The sequence below is a fragment of the Dermacentor silvarum genome, chromosome 3 (assembly GCF_013339745.2).
Source record: "Dermacentor silvarum isolate Dsil-2018 chromosome 3, BIME_Dsil_1.4, whole genome shotgun sequence".
Taxonomy (NCBI): Eukaryota; Metazoa; Arthropoda; class Arachnida; order Ixodida; family Ixodidae; genus Dermacentor; species Dermacentor silvarum.
Window position 1 is genome coordinate 201,595,968 of NC_051156.1, and position 22,688 is coordinate 201,618,655.

At 49.7% G+C, this 22,688-nt stretch overlaps 1 protein-coding gene across 1 annotated transcript in view; it reads right to left on the reverse strand.

Annotated features, from left to right (window-relative positions):
- LOC119446510 (uncharacterized) overlaps positions 1-22,688 on the reverse strand; it is a 329,517-nt gene that overhangs the window by 86,100 nt on the left and 220,729 nt on the right. Inside the window, 8 exon segments of the mRNA XM_037710951.2 lie at positions 57-188; positions 1,160-1,279; positions 2,035-2,157; positions 2,273-2,395; positions 3,395-3,517; positions 5,420-5,674; positions 6,222-6,344; positions 11,715-11,846. Coding sequence (XP_037566879.1) covers positions 57-188; positions 1,160-1,279; positions 2,035-2,157; positions 2,273-2,395; positions 3,395-3,517; positions 5,420-5,674; positions 6,222-6,344; positions 11,715-11,846 — 1,131 coding nt within the window.

Consider the following 22,688-nt stretch of genomic DNA (forward strand, 5'->3'; position numbering starts at 1 on the left):
CCGTGGTCCGCAAACTTTTGTGGTTGATTGTACACGCGAGTCCGCGCTATACGTACCTCGGCAGCGGCTCTGCGGCGACGCGTGTATCTTCTCGTATCCGGGCTTGCACTGACACAGGAATCCACCCTCGGTGTTAACGCAGGCCGCGTTGCGACCGCAAGTACCGCGGGACAGGCACTCATTTCGATCTGAAATAATTATCGAGAGACAAAGGATTGACGTGATAATAACGAGGAGGTTACTCTTAAGCTCAATCAATGACATGTGACACGTTGTCAGGTGACCGGGCCTTTGCGCGCTCCGTCGCACGCGCCGACAAAGTACGTATCTCGGATTTGAAAGCAACATTATCAAGGCCCGTGAAAGAGTGACGCATCGCTGTCTGTTTCGTCCTCCTCATCTCCGAGGCCCCAGTTTCGAACAGCTCGCTCTCCCAACGACGCGCCTCATTGATTGCAAGCTTCGCTGCAGCGTTAGTCGCGTTGCAGTGAAACCAGCTTGCCGTAACCTCTTGCTGGGACACACTGAAACATGTAAGCTGCTAAATATAAACGTGAAAATCGACGGCAGAGCACAAAAACGGAACGTTTATAATAACGTCATATATATTTCTTTCTTTTTTACTTTTCATTATTGAGTTTAAATTTCGTATTTCTTTCGCGCACTCCAAAAGATCCTAGTCAGCACTTGTTCGTTAAAACAGAGGTCGTTACTAGTGCGATAATGTGTCTTAAGCTCACATAAAAAGTGCACGATTGAAATAGAAGCTGAAGGAGCAACACAAAATCTATATTTGGCCGTAAAATTGTTTAGTAACGAAATTCAGATATTTTCTTACTACTTGTTAGCGCTAAATGACAAAAGGCAGAATCACGTCTCCCGTAGGTGGGCTTCGCCTGTTGCATGCACGTCCGACGGTGAAGAAACATTTGGCGAACAATAACGACACAGAAATGCCGTTATTCCAACACTTGGGCAGAGCGCGCCGCGTTACGAGTTGCGCCGCTGGGCCATGCATGTAGGCCGGGCGAATGCCCGAGCACACATGGCGTCTAGTGCTCTGTACTCTGTACCAGGTAGTAGTACCACGTAGTGCCAAACAGCACGTCGTGCCACGCGCGTAATGCAAACAAAGCTCGCGTAGCGGGCGTTTGCTCACCGATGCACTCCTTCTGGTTGGGCGACACCTGGTATCCCTTTTTGCACTGGCAGAAGTTGTTGACACACTCGGCGTTGTCCGTGCAGTCGTGGTACGTCGTGCACTCCACGCCAACGATGTCTGTAAGTGTGTGAGACACGAACGAAGAAGTGAGAAATGAGAACACGAGTGAAGTTGTGTCGCATAGTTTGAAGTTGCTATAGTAATAAACAGAACAGCATCGCGCCCTGGTGCGACGTCTGTTCCCACTGTAAAGAAATACGCGATGAGGGCAATAGAAACGATATCATTTCTGAACTATTCCCGCCGTAGAGGTGGCATTCCATTGAAGGGCTGTGGAGATGTACTTAAAGGCACGAGAACGAGAACGCGTTATTCAAAATAGGAGCAAGAAGGAAAAAAAAAAGCGGAAGAAGAGAGGCTTTCCGTTTCTTTCTAGCCTGCCAGAAGTACGGGCAGGCTAGAAAGAGACAAAGACAAGGAGCAGAAATTCATTATCCTGTTTTCGTCTTTCTTTTTTTTTGTCGTTGTGAATGTTGTTACAGTAAAACCTCGTTAAAACAAAATTGAAAGGGGGAAGCTAAAATTACTTCGTTATGTCCATTACATCGTTATATTCATTACTGTATGTACAGCAAAACGAATCTCTATGGAGATGTCAAGGGGAATTTCACTTCGTTATATCCAATATATCATTATATCCCGTTTCGTTATAACGAGGTTTGACTGTATTAGTACGGATCTCGACTAGCCTTGAGCCAGGGACCCAGATGCATTGCCCATACTTTTCTATATACCCTTCTAATTAGAATGAAGTGCTAATACTACAAGAATAGCGTAACACTGAGCACGTGAGAACGTATGGTGTCTCTCACCCCTCTCGCACGACTGGTAGGCGTTGCCGGTGTAACCCTTGGGGCACTCGCATCGGTAGCTCCCGGGACTGTTGTAGCACAGGCTTCCGATGGCGCAGGGATTCTGGGCACACTCGTCCACGTCTGGAGTTCGGGCGAGGGAAGAACAGAAAAGAGGGCGGCACATTAGAACACGCGGTTGGTTTCCGGCAAGTCGTCCGGAAGAGGAAAAAAACGCGAGCAGGTGACGCGCACGTACCGAGACACTGAATCCTTGGGTCCCCAGAGTAGCCCTCCTTGCAGGCGCAGTGGTACGAGCCCACGTCGTTCAGGCAGACCGCGTTCAGGCCGCACGCAGTTGGCCTCGAGCACTCGTCCAGGTCTGCATCGCAGGGTAGAAGAGAAGAAGGTTGAGGTGGCGGTATTTGTATAGAGTTCTTTATTTTCCCACTTTCTAAGCAAGAATATTACGATGGCGCTTGTTAGCATAGATGCGGGTAACGTACACGTCACTTCCCAAATGGTCACAAAAGGGCAGCGTGGAAAGTTCCGATTTTGGGTAGCCTAGGCCTGTATATATATATATATATATATATATATATATATATATATATATGTTCGTACACTAGAATTGTTCGTAAGATCAGATGCAAGCCAATCACAATGTTGGATAGAGCATTAGAGAATGCGGCCGACAGCGCTTGTCAACAATAATCTTGGTGAATTCGGTTCCCGGTGCGTATGGCGAACAAGCACTTCGCCGATCTGGCCAAAACGTTTCTGAAATAAACACATCGATATTGCCGGTGTCGTATAGTCTATAGACTGAGGTCAGTATCCAAAAATTTCTTTTACTTAAGAGCATTTCCTAATTGGGCGGCGTTTGGGCGTCTGCCATTGACGGTAACGATAAGCGTAATAAAGAGACGACCTCCGCATGAATTGCCAATCGTGGAACGCAGTTACATATGCTAAGCTTTGTATACCGGAAGAATAAATTTTAAATATATACGTGAAAAATATCAAAAATATATAAGCAAGTGGGAAAGTGGCATATGGCTAGGTACGGCTCGATAGAGGGAAGTTTCTCGTGTGAAGAACCGTACTGATTTGAATACATGAGTGTCGCTGGATCCAGCCACGCTGGATAAACCGATAACTCCGCGAAACTTCGTGCTACAAATGTGTCTATAGATTAGTAAAATTCCGCTAGCACAAGGCTGCAATGAAGTTTTCGACCACGTGCGTCACACGACTCTTCCGGAGCCGGTCTCCTGTGATAAAGGGCTTCAAAAATTATCATTTCTTGTTATCGCGTACGCGCGGACGCGCTTGCGTGTCGTGAAATGTATAGATCAGCCTGGCGGCCAGTTTTACTTACCGTGGCATCCAGCCGACAGTTGGGCCTCGCCGATGTATCCCAGCTTGCAGCGACAGAAGTAGCTGCCCTCCGTGTTGGTGCAGTCCGTGTTGGCGCCGCAGGCGTGCGGACACTCGTTGATGTCTGCGTGCCAGGAAACGAAGTCAGGGTCAGTACATCTACGAAGGCTCCCGAATCGCGTACTCAACGCACTCGGTTAAAGGGCATTGGAAGCCTACTTATAAATTTGAGAGATTCTTTCTTTCTTTTCATTTTCTTTTCCAGCAATTGGTCACTTCAGTTCCAAAACAATTAATCTAAGTAAATTCGAAACACAGCTAAGGCGAGGGTTACATTAAGGCAGGGTATAACCCAAGGAGCGACAAAAAAGAAAAAAAAAAGTGCAAAGTGAGATATGATGGACGAGTAGTAATGATGCTTGGCTAGCAGCCGAAGTAAGGCGAATTGATATAACGTAAGCTAAAGTAATTCGTGGTTTCAGAACCGAAAGCTGCGTAAAATTTTAATCGCTTTTTCATTGTTCTTTCAAAGCGTCGCAGGCGCCTAAGACATGGTGTGAGAAAAAACAGGAAATGAAAAAAAAAAAAAAAAAAGTTGGTTGTCAGATTAGACGCCGTGTTTTCTTCTTTTCATTTTTCTTTTGTTATTCTTCTTCTTTCTTAAGGTGCGTGTGGGACCATTAAAGCGAGGGAATTTAGGACTAAGTTTAGTCGCTAAGGTTAGGCCAGGAAATGTTGCGAGCGGCTACTGAGATACCTAAACTATAGATAAACTTTGCATCAGAGAAACAATTCCCTTACGCAAATAATACCGCTACACAACACACAGGGACTAAACTCAGTAAGATAAAACTCGACGCAAGTAACACGTGCCTTGTTCAACAACTCCGCCATTTCGTTAAACACACCACACCACACCTTCTCAACACAAGCGTATATATATACTTCGTAATGATAGCACCGGCCGAAATCGGCGAGCGGTTCAACGCACACACTCGACGTGCTCCCAATCTGTTCACACACCGCCTCTTGTTCTCTTTTACATACCGTGTCCTCGAAGAAGAACAAAGAGAAAATAAGTAGAAATTGAGAGAGAGACAGAGAGAGAGAGAGATGGAAAACAGTTTGCATCACGTGCGCATCCGCCGTTGGAGCGGCCGATGTTGCGCGGCTCCCGTGACATACGTGGCAGACGGAGGCACGACGTAACAATGGCGGCAACTTCACACGCGCTTTCGCTTTCAGCTTCTCGGGTGTCGCCTCGTCTCGCGGTCGCCGGCTCCAATTAACGCGAGAGGGAATTCCTTTTGCGCGTGCGCTTTCTTTGTCTTCTCTTCGCTTTCCCGATTGGCAAGGTTCGTTACGCGCTTCGTTCCCATTGTTAGCGGAACGCCTTCTTCGCAGCACGCACAGTACAACAGCCTTGAGCTGGAAGGCAACCCGGCGAGACACCGCGTATACGTCTGCTACGATGTACACACGCTACGGCGTCGTCTGCTACCAAGCGTGAACGCGTCGTGCGCTTTCGTCTGCTACGACGCCTACCGGGCTCACTCCGCGTTGCATACGGTTGCCGCTGCGCGCCTGCTTGAACGTAACGAAACAAACCAGCTAGAAAATCAAGTCGTGCATCGCATTGATTCGAAAAAAACCTCTTCGGGAATTCGACTCGCAAGACAGAAAGCCGTGAGTTGAAACCGCGCTCGCGAGAGAAGTATTTTCGTCTGTTCAGTATCATTTATGCTGACAAACAAACCGACGGACAATGCAACCTCAGCGAGGTAGTGTTTATGATCTCATAAATGTATATATCGCCTTATAAAGAAGCCCTGACATTTTTCTACTTGTAAAACTTTTATGATGTTGATGACACTTGCTAAGTGTCTTCCGTTTACGTGCGAGAACCGCCTGTGGTAAATAGTTTCTACAACTTCGAAAAGGTGTGTCGGTATACTTTCTTTTTTTTTTTCAAGTCAGTTCATTGCAAATGGAGTAGGCGCAGTGCTGATCATCAGAGCTTGCTCACCCTGGCAGGCGATCTTGGGGTTTCCGGTGAAGCCGGGCGGACACTGGCAGTAGAAGCTGCCGGGCGCGTTAACGCACGTGGCTCGGGCGCCGCAGGGGAAGTGCGGATCCAGGCACTCGTCCACGTCCACGCAGCCGTGGTGGGCGCGGCCAGGCAGCGGCTTGTATCCCGGCTGGCACTCGCATTCGAAGCCGCCCGGCAGGTTGTGGCACACCGAGTTGGCGCCGCACGGGTCGTTTCGGCATTCGTCGACGTCTGTGACCACGGATCATCGTCATCGTCACCATTTTATGTTGACAGCGGGGATACTATTCTGGACATTGTCAAATTCAGCCATATTGTCGAATGCGCCATTTTGTTAGCTCTTATTGGCCCAGAAGGCTGCTACGGCCTCTCTGATTGGCCCGAAGTGCCACCATTACAGAATTCAGCAATATGGCGGAATTTGAAAATGTCTAGCGAAGCACTCCAGTAGGAAATGCTCTCTCAGCGATCTCCATGGTATCCCAGATATCACACATTAAAGAAAATACTCCATGCAGGCTTCAATAAGTAAAATGTTCGGTCGATGTGCGTTTCACGTTCAACACTGTTAGAAAGCAAAGCCAAGGGGGCCTTTGCATTTCTTATACTCCCGTCACGCGCTCGCTTTCAACGAGCATTCGAACCGAGGACGACAGAAATCAGCGAGTCCTATTTGGCGTTCCCTTCGGCGAGCTTGCGTGAAGGAGCCAATAAGAGCTCGTGGATTTCGCGTCTTAGCTTTCGATTGCAATGTGTACGTATTGCAATGTGTACCTACCGTGACACTCGATCGTGGGGTCTCCAGTAAATCCGTCGGGGCAGACGCACTTGTAGCTACCAGGCACGTTGTGGCATTGGGCGTGCAGGCCGCATGCGTTCGGGTCTTGGCACTCGTCGATGTCTGCCAGGGAATTGCAGGGGCACAGGAGGTGAAGAAAAGAAATACGAGCAATCAACATACACGTCGTGTCAGTGATAGATCACGTGCTCTCGTTGTACAAACAAGTAAGTGTGCCGAAACCTACTTAATATGTGATTCACCAGCCACGTGCCAATAGGTGCATGGTAGTCGAAAGAGCGGATATTAGGGGCATGTTAGCAAAACGTTTCTCAAGCTTAAACATTGCAAAACCAGGCGGAGTCGCAAAGGCTACTCCCGTGTTTCGTGTATCTCGTCCTGACGACTATTATTAAACCATTACAGTTAATTTACTAACGTCATCGTCGGAGACGCGTCGGCGACCTCGCTTGGATTTGCACAATAAGTTTTGAGGAACAGTTTGCCAACTCACACAGATTCATCCCGTGTCCTCATGCAATGATCACGCCAGAAATGCTGAGACAGTTTTGACAGTTTTTAGACTATCTGTGGAGACGTTCCCGACCACTCTGCATCAATACAGATTCTTTATCTTGTTGATAAATAATAAAATAATCGGCTAAATTAGGTACACCATTAATGTACGCATTGAAAGCCTATGCACTATATACATCTTCTGGTAATTTCCCACACACTCTGTGCGTGAATCATTGCGAACTTTTTTGTAGTCTGCCAATACAAGTTTTCGGTATCGCGAGCTCTATTTACTAGTATAGCTCAAATTATCTTTCCTTCTGGTGTACCGTTAAAAGTTTCCGAGAGCGTATTTGAACGCATTCGAAGACCGCGCCAGAAGGACAAGCAGGCTCACTGACCGCATCGAGCGGACGCAAAGTTCGCGCTAAAAGAATTGTCAAAACAACGACACACTCACTCCATCCGCTTTGTCCCAAAACAAAACAAAGGCGCCGAATAAAAGCCGTGCTCCGGAAAAGACGCAAGAGAAGGACAGCGCACGCGTGCAGAATTTGCGAAGAAAGAAGCTCAAAGCGAGAGCGTATAAAATCATCCGGTCTCCACGTCGCACCGTGAAATTCGCTTTCAAAGAAGAATAGAAGACGTGCTTTGAGAGCTCACGTGTGCCTCTCCCGTGTATTTTTTCCCTTATTTTTTTAGTTATTTCTTTCAGTGCCTTCTTCGGAGAGCGCTGTGACGGTTGTAGGCCCGAACAATTGAAAAAGGCGGCGCGTCTGTACGAGAGTTCACAACAGAATCTTGGCTTCGGCGGTGGGTCTCGCTTACCTTGCACAAGAGCGCAATTTGTCTCTGCAAGTACGTTTGTGTGTTTGTAAGTTTGTTTGTTTGTGTGTGCGACGGCGGGGGCAGTTCTTGTGTAACACGCTCCCACACGAGAGAGCATATACGATTTGCTCGCTTATACTGTATACCATGCATTGTTTTGTAACCTCTCCGTCTTCTGCCTTTTATTTTAATCGTTTCCGTCCGAGCGCTCGCAGGAATTGCCCCGGGTCTTCATCTCTCTCTCTCCCTCTGTCGGCTGCGTTTGCAACACAAAACGCGCGTCGCGGTCTGCATTCGCCACGCATTTGGAGGTGAGTGATCCGACTCCGCATCGGTGAAACGGCGAGACACTTTTCCGCGCTGCTTCTTCTTTTCTTTTCTTCTTTTTTATGTTAGCGTGTGCGTGTGTGTTTGTGAGTTGTGTACGTGTGTGATAGAGAAAGAGAGATAGGGAGAAAGTGTGCGTGGGTGAAAGGGAAAACAGGGGTGTCTCACGAATGCTATAATACGAGCATCCTCCTCCCAGCGTCGCGGGTCGCATCTTTCGCGCTTTCGGCCGCCTTCTCCTAGCTAGACGCTTCGCGGAAAATCAATTTCGCCGGTTATGAACCAGATCGGAGCGGTCTAAATATGAAACGGCGACGTCTCGCTTTGGGAGGTGTATAAGGTGAGTGCGCGAATACCAGCAGGGGGGAGGCCCGTGAGAATGCGGTATACGTGTGTGTCTGCGAGGGATAAAATCAGTTTCTTCTTTTTCTGTTCGTTAGTTTGTTTCTTTCTTTGTCTAAGGTAGCAACGCCGGCGCCTCATCTTTCTCGTGTCGTCTCGCTGCTCGCGGCTTAAAGCGAGAGTGTTTCGCCGTGACCTTGAGGGGAAAAAAGAGAAAGGGAAACCACGTGCCCCACTCGTCCTAAGCGATGGGCAGACGATAAAACACTCGATGTGGACGGGCAAGTATACATACAACCACGAAAGAAAGCAGACGATCAGAGACGCAGAAACAGAAGAGAGACGTTACGTGGACTCCGTCTGCTGTTGAAAGTACCAAGGTCATCGATGCAACGGTTTTCTTATATAGCCTCATATACGTATACGCTTCAGCTGTGTGTATACTTTCGGTAATGGCTAACGCCGACGCAGTTGAACGAAGGAAGAAACAAAGTAACGACCCTCTGACGGAAACGCATACGCTTCAATTATCGGAAGCTATGCGGTTACGTAGTTTCTGCGCGCTTTCAGGTGAAAGAAGAAGACAACAAAGACAAAATAAAGGAAATAGGATATAACAACGGGGAGGAATGAAAAGGCCATTTTCTTTTTCTTTTTAACTCTCGTTTGTGGTACGCGCGGCGAGAATTCCGAGAAGACATTTCCGAAAAAGAAGCACCTCGAGCGAAGAGGAACCAGGTAAGGCGGTGGTGGTGGTGCCGGTCCACGCGCAGACGACAGAATGATATAGACGAGGCTGCTGGCGCACAGGTGCGCTTCGCGTAACAGACGGCGAAAAAGAAAGGTGCACGTTCCCCGGCAACTCCTCTCACTTTCCTCAGCCTTATTTATCGCGTTATTCCTCGAAGGAAAAGAAACAAGCATTCGGTGGCGGCAGGCTATACGGGACCCCGAGAAAGAAAGAAAAAAAAAATGATAAAGAAAGAGAAAAAGCAATAGCAGAAAGGAAGTCGGGGATGCTCAAGGATGTGCGTCTCGCCGTCTGGTTTTCACTTGTTCGTCTAGCAGACGACGGTGTCCGTTGGTTGCCATGTATCTCGCATTCCACGCCTGGTCCGTAAGTAGGATGATCGGGACGGGACCGGTATGACAACGGCACGACGACAACGACACGTTGCCTCACAACACAGAGTTTCCAACAAACAAAACTTATTCGAGGGAACTTTGGCGCTATTGTGCCTACGGGAGAGCGCAACTGTTGCGGTTCAGCCTGCCGCATACGAATCATAGGCAGCATACATGAATCTGTCTAAACCTCGTCCTTCTGGCTTCGAACGCTTTTCTGACTTTGCGAATCGATCATATTCGACAAAAGTTGGCAGTTTCGCCCAAAGGGCGAAGTATACTGACAGCGATAGCAAGGTTTATCGTCGAACTCCTAACTTATACGCGGGTCCGAACGCGGCGGCTGTCAACATTTCTGGCACCCTTAAAAGCTTTAACACGCCATTGAATGTTATGTTTATGACATTTGTCTGCGAGCTGCCATTCTCAAAACGTTCTGAAGAATACTTCAGCCAAGAACGTAAGATCAGGTTTGAACAACTTCGGCGGTTGAATAGTACATCCTCTACCCTGCATATATGGTGTGCATAAAGGTACAGTATACATGCATCCCTAAATACAACGATGATGGCGAAAATTCGTCTAGAGTGTATATAAATTGCTCTCGCAATAAAAGAATTGTTATACAAGTGCAACAATTCGCAATGATTATTCACGTATGCACAGCATAATTGCCTTCACGCGTTTCGAAAGATATTACTTGGACAAGTGGAAAGGTAAAGCGCAATCAGTAACGCTATAAGAACGTGTGAAGCCATATAGGCACGAAGTTTGGACAACCCCGATCATTCCCATGGCGTATAGCTCAGCGATCGCGGCGACAGAGTTCCCCCTTGTAATTTTTGTATAGGAAACCCCACGCGCCACACGTTGGGGAGCCAGGATTGGAATTCTGCAGTATATACGGTAAACAACAGTGTCCTCTGGCGCACTGCTTCTGCAGTGCAAACGTGATCACGATGACACGTGCTACAGAAGACGCCACGAATGCTGGATACACCCTCGGCAGCTACCGCCGCTAAAAGAAAAAAAAAAAAAAATCAGAACCCGCATATACTGCAACATACAGCGATTTGCAATGCGAAGTAAAGGAAAAACGACAAGGAGGGGGATTTCGCCGCATATCTTCGCTCGCCGGCATCTCCTCGGGTGGCGGCTTCGGCGGGGCGGGAGGGGACGCGTCATAATCCTCGACCCTCCGAAGCTCGTCGCCGACGCAAGCTCGTACGCAGGTGCCAGATTCTGCGGCAGGATGTGTAGTAGTGTATGCCTGCGTGTGTGTTTGTCGCGGCAGCTATACTGTGTATAGCGCGTGCCGCGCGCCTCCTGCCAACTCCTCCCGCTCCTGATAGATAGCCAGGTGGGTGGGTGGATGTATGCGGGCTCTCTCTCACACACACACAAGATAGTCACACTCCAAGCGTTGATCCGCCGTGTGCTATGCGCGTGTTTGTGGACGCGGCCTGGGTGCATCGATCACTGTCTTGCTGCGTGGCGCCGGGGAGCCCAGCTTTGCACAGGGCAGCGGCGTGCCTTCCTCCCTCTCCTCCTTCTGTCCGTGCGTCCCTGCACGTCTTCGACACAACCGACGTGCCCTTGAACGAAGAAGCCAGTGGACTGGGAGCGGTTGTGCGAGACCCCCACCCCCCCGGTGGCCTGACGACGTTATTAGGGCCGTGCTGTTGAGGCTCCCGGTAGGGGGAGCACGCCGACATTCGCGAACGTGCTGCGATAATCTTCAAGGCGAGAAGACAAAAAGATTACTCCTGGACGCGTGGCGTGCAGGTAAAAAAGAAATATTACGACGAGGTGTTTGTACAGCCTGCACCTTGCACCGCAGTGTTTCCTTTCTTTATGGGAAGATGTTGCCTGTTGTGCGGTTCTCGAGTCAACCTTGCAAAGCGCCCCAGAAAGCGATGATCCAGCAACGCGTAGAAACTAACGAAACGAAGATATATATGATATCGTATCATATGATATCATGTGATATGATATGAAACGAAGATATATGACCGGAGGAAGAGGTGCTGTCGCACACCATCGTTTTATGCCAGGCACCCCGTCGAGTCGAGGGTCGCCTTCAGTCCCGTCGATGCGACCGCGAAGAAGGCGACCGCGGGCATGTTTGCGTTGGATCGCGTGCTACTACTGGTGGCTGCATTTTCGCGGTAGCCAAGCGTGGCTTCGAATTCGTCCCGCAAACCTGTTACACTGCAATTTCGGGAGGAGGGCCAAGAGCCCCGCAGGCGTAACACTGGCTGACTGAGTGCGCCCGTCGGACCATAAAACGCACGCGTTTAATATGAACGTGCATGTGCGTAACGCACGCGTATATGGTGTGAACACTGTTTTTACCGTTGCAGGCCACAGTGGCGTTGCCGGTGAAGCCTCGCTGGCACTTGCAGACGTAGTGTCCCGGCAGGTTGCAGCACTCTGCGTTCTCCACACACAGGGCGGCCAGAGCAGGGATCTCGCACTCGTTGATGTCTGCGAACAAAGACAGGAGAGAAGAGCGCCGTTATAGTTGAGCGCTTGTATACGCATTCCACTCGCTTGTTGCTTCGCGCATGAGAAGCTTGTCTATAATATGATGACGTTATACGTTTACATACTAGACGCTGTGCTGCTCTCTTACTCAGAAGTGCTTCGAGTGGCCGAGGCTTATTGGTATGGCATGATTGTATGGTGTATTGTTTTAGCTGCAAAGATGGAACACACACTGTTCGGGTGTGTGTTCCACCTTTGCGGCTAAAACAATGCACCATATCGTCACGCCTTCTTCAATGGTTACGTTCGCAAGAAGCGTTTCGGGACTGTTCTGCTGCCCTACTCAGGAAGTTCCTGACTACGCAGTAGGTCATTTCGATGTAACCTGTATGCACATATTGCTATGCATATCTAAATGTTGTGCGTGCTTTTTTATTTTTTTTTATTTTATTTTTTTCGCAGACGCCAGGCGTCGATAACACCGTGGAGACTACAGAGTGGCCTTTTTTTAGATTGCTGTAGTCAACTAAGTCAAACACTATTGTTCTCATGAACTAACTCCAATCTCGCAATCACTCAATCAACAAATCAATCAGCCAATCAATCAATTCTCGGATGCGCACGTGCTTTATATATCTCGTTCCAGGCAGTTCCCTCGACATGCAACCGTGCATTGTTCCGTATGAAAGCGAATACCGATCAGCATCGAAGCAGTGATTACACGTATAACTATAGAGGAAATACGGTCTGATGTACTATACGTACATATGCGCGAACAGAATTTTTCAGACATCAACAGGAACATATACGACAAATAAGAAAACAATCAACTAAAACAGGAAACTAAGAACAGGCATAGGGCAGCTAGGTAGTCAGCCAACTTGGAAAGGAAGATTTAAACGCAAAGGAACGGAATAGTGCCAGGTAACGAATCCCGAAGGTTAAGCATGCGCGGGTAAAAAAAAATAATAATAAAGAGAGCGATATTTAAACGCATTGACACGCGTGTAAAGAATGCTCCCACGTTAAGGTCACGGTAACGTCGGGTCAAGTACTGCTGGCCAAAAGTCAAGGAAGCGTATTGTTCTAACCATACACTTGTCTCCACCGTATACGGCCGTGAACTCAAAATCACGAACCCTTTCTCTCGGACAAGGATGAAAAAAAAAAAAAAAAAGCGGTACAAGAAGAAGAAAAGACAGTCGCGACACGCTCCGTTCGTAAAGCAGGCGCGCTCATTTTCCGCACGGTTCCCTCCCATCCGGCGCAAGGTCAGACTCTCACCGGAGCGGCGCCCGCAGTGCGCGGAAAAAAAAAAAAAAAAAAAAGCGTGGCCTCTACAGCCTCACACGCGCAGCAGGCTTCATCATCATCATAGCAACGGAAGGAAAAACGCTCGCCGGCGGTCCCACGCCGGGACCCGATCCACGCGTCTCTCACCCTATAGGATGCCCTGTCGGCACACAGATGACAACGCAACACAACACGCTCACGGCACCCCGAGAGAGAAGAGAGAACAACAGCGCGAGGCGCATCGGCAGATAACGGCAACGCCTGCCTGCGCCCGTGCACTAAGAACTCGTTGACCGCTGCTGCGTAACATCGCATCGGCCCGGGCCACGCGAGGATCGCGCGACCTCTCCGATGAACGGAGAGAGAGAGAGAGAATCTTTAGTAACCGTTGTTGCGCGCCCCAGTGAAGCCCTCGTATTCTTCCCGCCGACCTCTCTCTCTCTCTCTCCTCTGTATTTTGGGTCGAGCTTAGCGCGCGCGATGTAAGAGATTCGCACGTGGCCGTATACAGACAGAGTCCGATGCGCGGTTCATCATCTTCTTCCGGGTGCGTGTGTGAGGACGGCCGACCGTGAAACGATTTTCGGAAGGTATACGCACGAGATAAGCCCCGTTACAGCGCACGCCGCGTAGAGCTTGCATGCGTACAGCGCGTGGCGCCAAGAGAGCCCACGTATATAGTCTATTACGTGTAGCCGTCGGCACACACCTTAAGCGAGCGAACGCTCTCAAATCGCCGTTTTCGCAAACCGTATGTTTCTTTGTAGAGCTTTCTTTTTCTTTCTTCCTCATCGACTCTCTGTATCTTCCTTTCTTCCGTTATCTAGTTTCTCGCTTTCTTCTTTTTTCATGTAGTGGCGGTCTTCCGAAGTGCAACTCTCACGGGGGGGAGCTAGCTAGCTGCCTCTTACGAGGAAGCTCTTCGAGCTGCGCCACGCGCGATCTTTTTTTCCTGCACGAAAATGCGCCCCGGTTAGATTCGCACGTTCCCCCCTCCGCGCATCCATGGTAGAGGTGAGATTAGGATAGACGCGCAATACAACGCGCGCGCCTGCAGCCGCGGCCCGGAAGTCCTGGACGGAACCGGTTACCCGTAAGTCGGTCCCTCTTTCGTGGGCCGCCCTAAACTCGACGACGACACCGCTGACTTAACGACACCGCACGTGACGCAACCGTTTCCCGATGCCCGATTGGACCATTATTTACGACGCCTATAAACTCGCCAACCCGCCGAGGTTGCTTAGTGGATATAAATGGTGTTGGGCTGCTAAGCACGAGGTCGCGGGATCGAATCCCGGCCACGGCGGCCGTATTTCGACGGGGGCGAAATGCGAAAACACCCGTGAGCTTAGATTTAGGTGCACGTTAAAGAACCCCAGGTGGTCCAAATTTCCGGAGTCCCCCGCTACGGCGTGCCTCATAATCAGATCGTGGTTTTGGCACGTAAAACCCCATAAATTAATTAATTTGTTTATAACCGCGCCAGTGAACCTAATGCTCACATATAATGGCACCAGCATGTACGTGCATGCGTGTGTGTGTGTGTGTGTGTGTGTGTGTGTGTGTGTGTGTGTGTGTGTGTGTGTGTGTGTGTGTGTGTGTGTGTGTGTGTGTGTGTGTGTGTGACTCGCAATGTGTGTGGTGTTTGTGTGTCTGACCCACACTAGACTCACTGTTCTAGTGACTGCAGGCACTACGTGGTAGTCAGCCATGGGTGTATACCAACCACCAGTAAAGTGATTTCTTAAAAAAGAAAGGTTACTCGTGGGACGTGTATTGCTTGCGAAGCTACCACTCGAGGTAAGGCTGGCCAACGTGGACCACCTGACGTGTAACTTAACAATGTAGCGTAATAGAGTACGTCACTTTATTGTCCCTTTGACTTACCGACCTTCTCCCCTTCCTCAAGTGCACAGAGTGCCTCAAGAGCCTGCCGGACGGTTACTCTGGCTAAACTCTCCGCCGTTCATCTCTTAATTTCTCTCTCTTTCTTTGCGATTCGCTTCATTATGGGGGCCAAGTACACACACAAAAGAGTGAGGAAAACGAACACGGAAACCAAATCAAGTATACGTTCTTGACCGCCAACACCACGTAAAAAACTTAATTGCAGCCCAGGTAGCGAAAGTGGGTTTTGAGGCAGTGATGCCACCGCAATGTGTGACAAGCTTGTAAGTAAACAGCGCTAAAAGGGCTAATTGCGCTAACTACCCACGCATACGAGCAGCAGCTGCGTAACAGGATATGCATATGCATACGCTCAAGTAACAACTGGCCATCTTGACGATCGTGCACGTGGAAGGCACGGCAACGCTGAGCGGGAGTAACTGCCAACTCTGCATACAGAAGCGATTAGCCCGAGAGAGAGTTAAAAAAAGAGTAATAAGGAAAACGGCAGTATTTCTTTAGACCGGACTGAAAAATGTTCCCATTGTTCTGTCCGACGTGCGTAGCTGCCTGGCCCATGCGCGTCAGTCTACGAGCCAGTCCTTGAAGAATAAACAAGCCGATAATGGTCGTGCCTCGTTAAGCGTCCAAGCAGCTAATGGTCACGGAGCGTGAAACAGCTCGTGAACAGATGTGTCATCTGCGGTTTTGCGGTCGGCGGGCAGATATTTTCCTTCTGGGAAAAGCGCCATCAATTGGAGACGAAGGAGCGAGGAAAAGGAACAAGAAAGCTAGATGCGATAAGGATGTTTACTGTCCCCCCCCCCCCCCCCCCCCCACACACACACACACACACACACGCACGCGCACACGCACATAAGCAACAAACAGGCACGCGCTCATGCGTTTGTTATTTCTTTTTTTTTTAATTCTAGACATATCAATTGCCATGTCACAAGTTCGACTCCGCGGTCGCCTAATTACAAACCATATCCCAACAAGAACAGCTTGCCCCGACGACCTCAACAGTGATGTTATTAGCCAACATCAGCATAGGCCCCGATCTTTAAACGGTACCCCTCGACCTCTAGAAGACATATTATTATACCTTTAGCGAATGCAGGGTCATGTGCCTTTGTCACGTTGCAACGCGTTTACAAATAAGCTGTGCCTGCTAAAATAGCGTCCAGTTCGCGACATTCGGGCTCCAAACGTCATCGCGCATGACTCCTGACTAGCCAATACAGTGGCCTTTGCAGTCGTCTGCCGAAGTAGTGCTTGCACGGGACACGGCTTGTCAATACGTGGCCCGACGGTGAAGGTCATGAAGCACCTAACGAAAGTACTCTTTTGCTTAGATTTGAGCGTATACTTTAAATGATCCATGGTAGTAGGAATTAATTTGGGGTTCCCACAGACCTGCCTATCTCTCGTAGTTCAGTGTAGCTTTGGGACGTTAACGGGAGCACTTCTTTGGGACGTTAACGGGACCTTTTATCCACTTAAGTTGAGCGAAATCAACTTAAATGAGAAACGACAGAATCCTGTATAGCCTTCAACAACATATTAGCAGCTACCTGGCTCCTGTCTTATTGTATATAATATATAGTGCGGGGCAGGCAACTCTTGCCACGGTTCAAAGAAGTGCGCGTGAGAACAGCGAATTAGTCAGCTAGGGGTGTTCCCGGTCCAGCGCACACACTCACAACTGCATTATACACTGCACGTAAATAATCTTCCCCCAGTGTATACCCGTTGAGTTAATTTTAGCCGGCCCGCTTATTCCTCGTTACTTAATTAGGGAAAGCAACAAGAGAGCCACGACGCGCGTATAAGATGCACGCACGCAAAAAAATAATTGCCTCGTCACGCCTGCTCGCGTGAGTTCGCTGACTCATTTCACTCGCTTGTACATAGCGTGTTATCCCGAAGAGAATAAGACGTCCCGGAGAGCTGGTTAGAAAGAAAAGTGGGGGGTGGGGGCAAGACATCAAAATAGTGAGAGGGCGAGAACAGGAAGGGTGGGACCGCCATCACAGAGGGTCGAGCGACGGGCACATCTGCCTTCACGATCCCAGTTCATCTCGATATACACGCACGCGGGGAGACACTACCGGCAGGTACCACATCGTAGCACACCGGTGCCCCGGTATAGGAGTGGATGCACATTATGCACGTATCGTTCCCCACAACACGCGCGACGAAAAAAAAAAATAATAATAAAGTCCTCGGGTACGAACGAACGATGGGAAGGTCATCTCTGCGTGGCGCCCTTGACGCGATGCGACCCGAGTGGGCATACGGCGCGCGGACGTCGTTTGCGGTGGACATTGTTCTGGACACTATCACCCTTACAGACTCTTCCGCCTCCCCACAAACCCTCTCCATGGCTAACGGACCGTAGCAACGGCGCAGCCGCTCGATGTACGGATATATACTGTGACGCGCGTGCACGCGTATATGCGTGGCGTAGCTTATACAGCTTGCTGAGGAGGAGGGCCCGGTTTTGAAGGGGACGTCCATTAGAGGCACGCAAAGGAGTCTCGCGTTCCGGGCTGCGTGCGCGGCGGCTGCCGGCATCGGGAGGGAGATAAAGAGGCCGAGATGCCAGTGCCGTGATTAGACGGAGGTAACGGACGGAGGCTGCGAATACGTGGTGTATTCGCGTGCGGGCGACGGTGTGTGTAGCGCGTTCGCAACACACCGGCGCGGCGCGGGGGTATAGCTATGATACTTCGTCTCACAAATCCCGTGCAGTGAGGCGGAAGCTATATGGGACTCGCGTCAGCCAATCGGAAGAGAGAACCAGAAGGAGCAAGCTGATCGCCCTCCGCGTGACCCCGCAATGAATAGTAGGAAAGCTTCACGGAAGGATCGGTGGTGCACAATGGGCCAGCAGTCCTCCTCCGTTATCTGGGACGCAGCAGTTGATTTTCGCTGTTCATTAGTTCTGGAGCTCTGTAGAACTATTTCTATAAGTTATATAGCCTTCAGTGCAGTGCACAGAAACGGTGAGACGGAGAAGGGGGACACGGCACGTCTTCCGAGTGCGCGTGCGCGAGACATAAATAGAGAGAGAGAGAGTATACGGGTGGCGTGCGTGGAGCTTTGAAGGGCGAGGCCACCGCTGAATATGGGCGCCGCTATCTACGCCGCTATGTGTGTACGTACAACGCGCCCGGCATCAATGCGGGAGGAGACATAGAGGCGCGCGCTAACAGACATATGTAATAATGCCCGGTTCACCGGACAGACATACATACGTATAGGGGGCCACGGTCGCTGGGACGACGCGAACGGGGCTCGGGGTCAACGAACGCCTGCGCGAACTGGGCATGCGACTCGCTGGCGGTGTGACAGCCGGAAGGCTTCCTTCCTTATCCTTATTCTTCCTGCTCCACCCTCGAGACTCTCAGTCAGCGCCTTCTCGTCCACTTTCTCGCTGTCCTTTCTTTTGTTTTTCTTAGGTGGAAGTGCAAGCTGCGTTGGCTCGTGCGTTAGGAGATAATGTGTAAGACGGTTCTGCGTAGCAGCAGGGGTGGGGTTAAACGTGTCCTGCTTTAGCTTTACCCGCTCCTTACGTACTCTTTCAATTCACGGCACGCGTTGTTAACGTAATAGCAACACTAATAAAGAAAGCGTGCAATACGATAGTTTTCGACCTCTAACCAACTTTCGTATGGAATAATCAGTATTTCGCTCATCCTCCCTCCTTCTCCCCCTCTTCTTTTTTTTTTTCATTCCGTTATCATAAATTTTGTTCGCACTTTGACGGCCTTCTACAATGATTATTATTATTATTATTATTATTATTATTATTATTATTATTATTATTATTATTATTATTATTATTATTATTATTATTATTCGTTTTTGGTATATAGGCATGTTGTGTTGCACGTCGACTGAATGTGCACTGGGCATTCAATACTAACACGAAAACAATGATAAAATTTGTACCTGCCGTTCCTCTTTAAACCCATGTACCGGCCTTCTGGTAAACACTATCGCTTTCTCTCTCTCTTTCTTTCATTTATTTTCCCGGAGAGTCGCGTGGACCTCCACGCGAGGAAAGAGAATACGCTTCCCTTCCTATACGCTTCGCTCGTTTCCCCCTGTTCCGGTCTCAGTTTCACGTTCTGACAGCGCATCTCTCCGGGTCGTGCGAAAGGCAGGCAGCCACGCCGCTGGTGTGCGCACTACTCTCGCCAGGCAGTCCGTGCAACACGCGCGCCTTCACTTCACCCGACGGCGCGAACGGAAAGCGAGGTAGTGAGGTTTCTCAAAGACAGCGTGTGAGATGCACTGGTCTCGCCCCCCCCCCCCCCCCCCCCTTCAACCCCTTCTTCGTCCGAATCCAAAAAGAAAGAAAAAAAAATGATAGGGGAGGGGGTGTCGGTGAGCAGTGACGCCCTCGGAGGACATGACAGTCACACGGGGCGGACTCTCAGGCTACAGCAGGAAATGCTATACGTACATACGTAGACAGAAGCTACATCAAACAGTTAGATCGAAAGCAAAGTACACTCGAGCGCCTCTACAGTGAAATGGCCTGTATAACGAAGGAACAATTCTGTCCCGGTTCCAACGGGAGGTGTGCGGTGCTCGACCTTTACAACGAAGTGACCTGTATAACGAATTGTTTGAGAGGTCCCAAGCACTTCGTTATAAAGGCGTTCGACTGTATATACGGACAGGTTATACATAGAAGCAGGGCTACAGATGCTACCGAAGCTGTGGAGTTAAAGCAACCGGCATAGAAGTGTCGGAGGCAAAGAGAACGCTATAGCGTTTTACCTGTCGCTTATACAGGATGTTTCGGCTAACTCGTGCCAAGCTTTAAAAAAATCCACGTGTGCGTTTTACGAGAATGCAACCAACTTAGTATTGTTCACTGTCCACTTGAGTAACTCAAAGTATTTCTTTTTTCTTTTACTATGAGCTTAGGTAAATAACCAACAATGACTAATTAACCAAACTTTAAAGCGTTGGTTTAAACACAAAATCTTCAATGGAGATGTTGTAGAGCCCTATTGACAAAAATACAAATGATTTATTTCCCTGATGAGAGCTGCCTTGGTGTTAAATTTTCCGAGCTTCACAGAAAGTGCGCGAGATCTGAAAATAGATTCCCCTGACTAAGGCGCTTACGCGCAGCGACATTAGTTCCCTCAAACATGCAATGAACTAATGATCGATGCTGCAAGCAGACAGCCTGAAACACCTCATTCTATAGCTATAAACTTATCTGCAGAACCTGGAGCGCTATATAGCTATAGCTACAAGCAAGAACTGCAGCATGTTCTGCAGCTATTGCTTTTAGCTATGAAGCCAACCTAAAAGGCTATAACAAGCTGAAGTTAAGAAGCATTAACAGAAGCTATGCAGAAGGCGACGGAGCAAGAGCTTACAACTATAACATTTGGTTTTGCTCCTATCATTTCTATCTCTTTCACTGCACTGCGTGTTGCTTATACTATTTTCTATACCTATTGCGTGAGCTATAGTGTTTCTGTATCTCTTCTACAGGTAAAAGCAGAAGCTATACATAGAAGCTTATGGAAAGCAGCGGTATAGAATTCTTCTTGAGAAATTAAAAAAGAAAGGCCTCCCACATGCGGGTCTGCAACACCTAGTGTTTCCGGAAGGATCCGCTGTAGCCCGCAAGGAAGCTTCGCGACTTCTTCTTACATTCCCAAGAGACACTTAACTGCTCGATAGGTCTTAAATATCCCAGTGACAGTTAAAGAGACGCTCCGGTGGAGCACTTGCCGGCCTCGATCGCCATGCTAAACACGGCTGTAGCGACAACACGGTACAGACACTAATAGGCAGCAACGCTGTAGACATTCCCGAACTAGTGGCCCTCTTTGGTGAGAAAACGAACGAAGGCACGCTGTGTTTCTATTTAACGTTCCTTTCTCAATCACACAGTCTACACAGACAAACGTATACACGAACTATACATACGACTCTGGAAGCGCGCAGGGTCAAGTTTACTACGAAACCGCTTTATAACGGATTATACATACCCCCCTCCCCCTTTCCCGGAAGTGACGCATGCACGCACGCGCGAGTCTTTCACTTCCTGAGGGGGTCCCACTGGGCGCGCATCCACACCGATGGCCGGTCAGCCAGCAGCGCGAGCCGGTCACTCTCGCGGCGGAAGGGAAAAGGAAGACGATCTCGCGCTGTGCCCGGCAGACCGTGGCCGCCATCTTCTTCTTTCTTTTTTTCTTCTCTCTTCTAAGTCTTCTGCTTGGTCTTCCCTCGGCCGCCGCGCCACGCAGCCATCCGCGTCGGCCGGCATAGTAGCGGACCGCTCGGAAATAATGCTCGCCGGTATAACAACGACGGCTCGCCGCCGCCGCCGCCGCCGCCGCTGCCAGATTGCTCTCGCGTTCGCTTGACCCCGAGGGTCCTTGCACCCGACGAGGAGGAACCGCGCGCAGCTCGCTTTCCTACAGGCTTTTCCCGCCGACGCCGACGCTCGGAAGAAATATATCCCTGCACGCACACGACGCGCTTGCGCACAACGCCGGATCTTCCTTAATTTTTTCGTTCCCTTCTCTCGTTTCAAAGGTCACCGGGCAAAAGCCGAGCTTGCTCCAGAAACCCCGTGCATTTCAATGAGCGCGGAAGAATTTGTAGCTTAAGCGCGCAAAGGCGCTTCGGATAAATCGGGCCCACAGCGGGAACTGTACGCGGTGTATTATTGATCTGCTTTTGGAAACGTTCTCGGACCGAACGAAGCTATCGCAGCCAGACGGGAAGCAAGGCAGCAAGGTGCCGCTGGCGCCGTTGCGACATGGTTCAGCCATGTAGAGACGATGTCAACAGGGTTCGATGGGGCTCCAGAAACTATAGGCCAGCGATTTAGACCGAGGTATACGGAAAAGCTCGGCTCCATTCCACGGCAACTCACGCACGCACGCACGCACGCACGCACGCACGCACGCACGCACGCACGCACGCACGCACGCACGCACGCACGCACGCACGCACGCACGCACGCATGCACGCACACAACTGCAGTCATAAGTGGAACATATGCACGATCACTTACGGTCCGGAACTGCGCTTACCTCAAGCTATGTGTATGCGCGCTCAATTGCGTAGCTACGCATAGGCGCATTCGATCAACAGTGAAACGTAAGACCGGGAATATGATCGCCAGCGATGCTGGGCAAGCCACCCTTGGATATGTCGCAAACGCAACTTGCGTATACGAGAGTTCGAACTGACAACACGAAACTTCCCACCCGCTTCTCTGAATGAACGTATACAAAATTATGACGCAGAGCAAAAGGACAACAGACGCGTGTGACCAGAGGACGCAGGGTCGTCTTTCCTTTTTGTGTTCAGTTTATAGATGAAAGTCAGCGCGTATCGTCCTTCGGTTTACGTACAGCTTGTCCCATTCGTGTGTGCTCAAGGACACGCGTACAACATATACTGACAAGAGTTGTACGTAGCAACGCGTGCGTACACCGTCAAACAACGAGCATAGTTTATATATATCGCTGCGCGTGTGCTCTATATATACATCTCTCTCACTCTTGCCGGCATGGTTGAGCTGCGCTGTAAACTGCACGGCCCACGGATGAGTCGCTCCGACCGGCGCGAGTTTGGCCTTGGAGGTCGTCTGCTGCGTAATCTGCA